Below are 4,189 nucleotides of genomic sequence, written 5' to 3'. Positions count from 1 at the left end.
CCGCTCGGTAATTTCCTGTCTCGCCATGACATCACTCACTCTGAAGTGGGCGGGGCATCACAGGAGAGGGGAGGGGCATCACAGGAGAGGGGAGGGGCAACACAGGAAATGGGAGGGGCATCACAGGAGAGGGGCGGGGCATCACATGAGAGGGGAGGGGCAACACAGGAGATGGGAGGGGCAACACAGGAGAGGGGAGGGGCATCACAGGAGAGGGGAGGGGCATCACAGGAGAGGGGAGGGGCAACACAGGAGAGGGGAGGGGCAACACAGGAGAGGGGAGGGGCAACACAGGAGATGGGAGGGGCATCACAGAACAGGCGGCGCAGTTTCAGTTTCAGTTTCAGTTTCAGTTTCAGTTCTGTCTGCTCGGATGTTGCTGCATCTGAAGCAGAGGTCTGTTGTGTTTAAATGTGTAGAAATAAGAAAGATTTTGCTTCTTATAATCATTCTCCATCACGTCAGCTGTAAAAACATCATCACGCACCGCAGAGAAACAAAAACAGCTTCAAAGTTTTCAAAATATTTACAAACCGCTTTGTGGCGTTTGAGAGAGTTAGTCTCTCTGATCAACCGATCAATCGTTTTCTCAAATGAACGATGATAAGCGAACTGAAGACGAATCCAGACTCCACCTGGGGAGTCAGGGTGTCACCAACAGGGTGTCACCAGCAGGGTGTCATCAGCAGGGTGTCACCAGCAGGGTGTCACCAGCAGGGTGTCACCAACAGGGTGTCACCAGCAGGGTGTCACCAGCAGGGTGTCACCAGCAGGGTGTCACCAGCAGGGTGTCATCAGCAGGGTGTCACCAGCAGGGTGTCACCAGCAGGGTGTCACCAGCAGGGTGTCATCAGCAGGGTGTCACCAGCAGGGTGTCACCAGCAGCGTGTCACCAGCAGCGTGTCACCAGCAGCGTGTCACCAGCAGGGTGTCATCAGCAGGGTGTCACCAGCAGGGTGTCACCAGCAGGGTGTCACCAGCAGGGTGTCATCAGCAGGGTGTCACCAGCAGGGTGTCACCAGCAGGGTGTCACCAGCAGCGTGTGAACTTTACAGGATGAAGCTCCAATAAGGAGAGAGAACTTAAACCCTCCAACATAAAAATCCTTTATGCAGATGATGTTTGTCTTCACTTTGATGTTTACATGCACATCAACAATGTGATTATAATGCAGTTAAGGCAAAGCCCGTGTAAACAGCATGCTCTAATTACATTCATGTGATTATGCTTAATTGAAGTGAGTGTAATTGCAGTAACAAATCACCTTGTATCTACAAAATATCACATTTTCAGGAATTAAGAAAACCAGCCTTGTTTTCAGCTCGACAGCCATGTGTTGTTGAGTTGATCTAATTGGTTCACAGAGGAGCATGTAGTCCTTCAGGTAAAAACCTATATATCAAATAGAAATAGACAGTGACAATATGCAAAGTTATCTGATTTTAATCACATTAATAGACATCAGTCAGGACAGGTATACACCAGCCATGTGTCCATCTGATCTGTGGAGGTCGAGGGGAAACTGGACGGAAAGATCAGTTTTCGAGCCTGTGAACGTTAGCAGATTATCAGCAATTAACAGGAATTTGCAGCCTGGGCAGTTCCCATCTGTAGTCGAACAGAAGTGCAGATAACTAATCCATACCCAGTGTGCAGCAGAGAGGTGAAGCAGCCTCATTAGCATCTGAACAGTGGGGGAACATGACTCATCCTGTCTGGAGGATCCTGATCTTTTACTGCACTGGAAGAGGATTTGATGAGTTTCAGAACTGCAGTCTGTACCGGGACAGATTACAGCTGATTCTTAATATCTGTCATCCACAACTGCTCAACCTAATCTCATAACATTTCATGAAATGAGCGCTAACTCTGAAATGTCTTATGTCAAGATCATCTTCCTCCACCACGAACTGGATCATGTGACAATGGCACAAAGTTTAGAAAACTAAAACAACTTGGAGAAGGTTTGGGAGAGGCTTGGTCAGGGTTAAATGTTCTTGGTGTGAGTTGGGAATCGAACCCGAGTCGTCGGAGTTGAAGGCAGATGCCTACGCCCACCCGCCACCCGACCTCCACACCCGTGCTCATTTCACGAAATTTCAGGAGCTCAAGCTGCAGCTGCTTGTAGGATGTAGGAGGCTCCTTCCATTCTGCTGATGAACTCCTTACAGCCGTCTGAAGGTGTTTTACTCCACCTGTAGTTTGAGGTGGTGCAGAGTTAGGGTTAGGGTTAGGGTTTAGGGTCAGGGTCAGGGTTAGGGTTAGGGTTTAGGGTCAGGGTCAGGGTCAGGGTTAGGGTCAGGGTCAGGGTCAGGGTCAGGGTCAGGGTTAGGTGCACCGGACTGTTTGGCTGTAACTCAGCTTCAGGTTCATCCTGCGCCGCCTCTGACATCATCAGTGACATCAGCGTGTTACGCAAAAAACAGGGTGACACGGATTTCAGTATCTCCAGAAATGTGAATTCAACTTAAAAGGGAAATCTTCTGCCGTTTGGTCGCATATTCGGCGTGGCGTATATTCATCACTTCTTCACTGCTTTTAAAGGGAATGAGAGCAGCTGATTTGATTGGCCACGGTTGACGCAGCCCCTCCCACTCCTACTGATAATTTATTCCTCCTAATCCAACCTCTTTTACAAACCGCTGCTCCAGCGTCTCTGGTCATGATATTACCAGAAACCTGTTGGCCACGCCCACGAGAGCCAAGGAACCCAAACAGGTTCTGAGTGTGAAAGTATTAATATTAATATTCAGAGTCTGTTTCCCTGTTAGACACTCAGTAGTGATACTAGAGACACTCAGGACTCCTCAGGGTGATACAGTAATGACAATAATAATAATAATGAGAAAAATAAAATCTTGTCTTTGAATGTTTCCCAACCCTTAGCGAAGATAATCAGCTACTAAATCCTGAGAGAGGAGAGAGAGAATTTATAGGAGGAGGAGAGGAGATTGTAGGAGAAGAAAAGCAGAAATATATGACAGGAGAGGAGGAGAGGAGAGGAGAGGAGGAGAGGAGGAGAGGAGGAGTGCAGAGTTAATAGTATTAAGAGCATTAAAGTCAGTGAATGGATGGATTTCCTCTCTTTTCTCCTCCACTCCAGTGAATCTGTCAAAGTCTGAACCTGAACAACACAAAGTTTCCTCTTCGTTCCTCAACTTGAACGTTTCTAATTAATTCTCCTCTTTCAAGAAAGTTTCTCTTTAATAACTTTAATAACTCACCTTTCATGTGGGAAAGTTTCCCTTTAATTACCGACTTTAAAAGAAAGTTTCCTTCACTGAGAGATCAAGCAGCTTTTACTTTCTGTCTGTTTGTCAGGAGGCGGCAGATTAAAGAGTTTCTCCACTCCTTCTTCATGTTAACATTAACTCTTTCTTTCTTTCTTTCTTTCTTTGTCTTTCTCCCTTTTAGCTTTGAGACAGAGATGTTTAATAATGGTAATAACTCTTTCTTGTCTCTCTCATCCCTCCCTTTCTCTTTCCTTCCTACGTCTTCCCTTCCCATTCCCCCTTTTCCTTCCTCCCTCATACCTTTACTGTCTGTCTGTCTGCCTGCCTGTCTTTCTTTCTTTCCTTCCCTCTTTCCTTTTTTCTTCTTCAAACTTCTCTTTTTCATCCCTCCATCATCCTAGTTAAAGGAGTTCATCCAGTCCAGCGGAGGGAGGGCGGGGCCTGCGTTGCCACGGGCGCTAGAGATCGTTGAGGGCAACGTGCGTTGGCACCGCCTCCACCGGCGACAGTTCTACCAATGGCTGCGCAAAGCTCCAAACCCCGCCCTCGGCTAATGGCCGCGCTAGCTAGCTAGCCCCCGCCGCTAACCGACCGCTAACCTACAGATGCAGTCGGATAAAACAGAACGGAGGACCGAACAACCAGTTGCACAACTGGTTGCTGAACAGCTCAAAGTGGTTTCTGTTCTATTTTTGTTTTAAAGGACTGAGTTTTAGAATTGTTTGTTTTAAATGGAAGATTTACTGCGTCTTCAACTGGTTTCTGTATAAATGTAAAGAGAGATTTAGACGACTGCAGCTGTAGCTAGCTAGCTCCGCCTCAAACCTGAACCAACATTACAACAACAAATACTTCAACAACAACAACAAATACATCGATAGCAACAACAAGCACTTCAACAACAACAAGCACTTCAACAACAAGTACTTCAACAACGACAAGTACTTCAACAACAA

The 4,189-nt window shown here is 46.9% G+C and overlaps 1 protein-coding gene across 1 annotated transcript in view; it reads left to right on the top strand.

Annotated features, from left to right (window-relative positions):
- LOC144538090 (thyrotropin-releasing hormone-degrading ectoenzyme-like) overlaps window positions 1-3,787 on the top strand; it is a 122,706-nt gene extending 118,919 nt beyond the window's left edge. Inside the window, 1 exon segment of the mRNA XM_078281940.1 lies at window positions 3,635-3,787. Coding sequence (XP_078138066.1) covers window positions 3,635-3,787 — 153 coding nt within the window.
- Window positions 3,788-4,189: the final 402 nt, after the last annotated feature.

The sequence above is a fragment of the Centroberyx gerrardi genome, chromosome 24 (assembly GCF_048128805.1).
Source record: "Centroberyx gerrardi isolate f3 chromosome 24, fCenGer3.hap1.cur.20231027, whole genome shotgun sequence".
NCBI classification, from domain to species: Eukaryota; Metazoa; Chordata; class Actinopteri; order Beryciformes; family Berycidae; genus Centroberyx; species Centroberyx gerrardi.
This window is presented reverse-complemented; position numbering and strand designations above follow the sequence as displayed.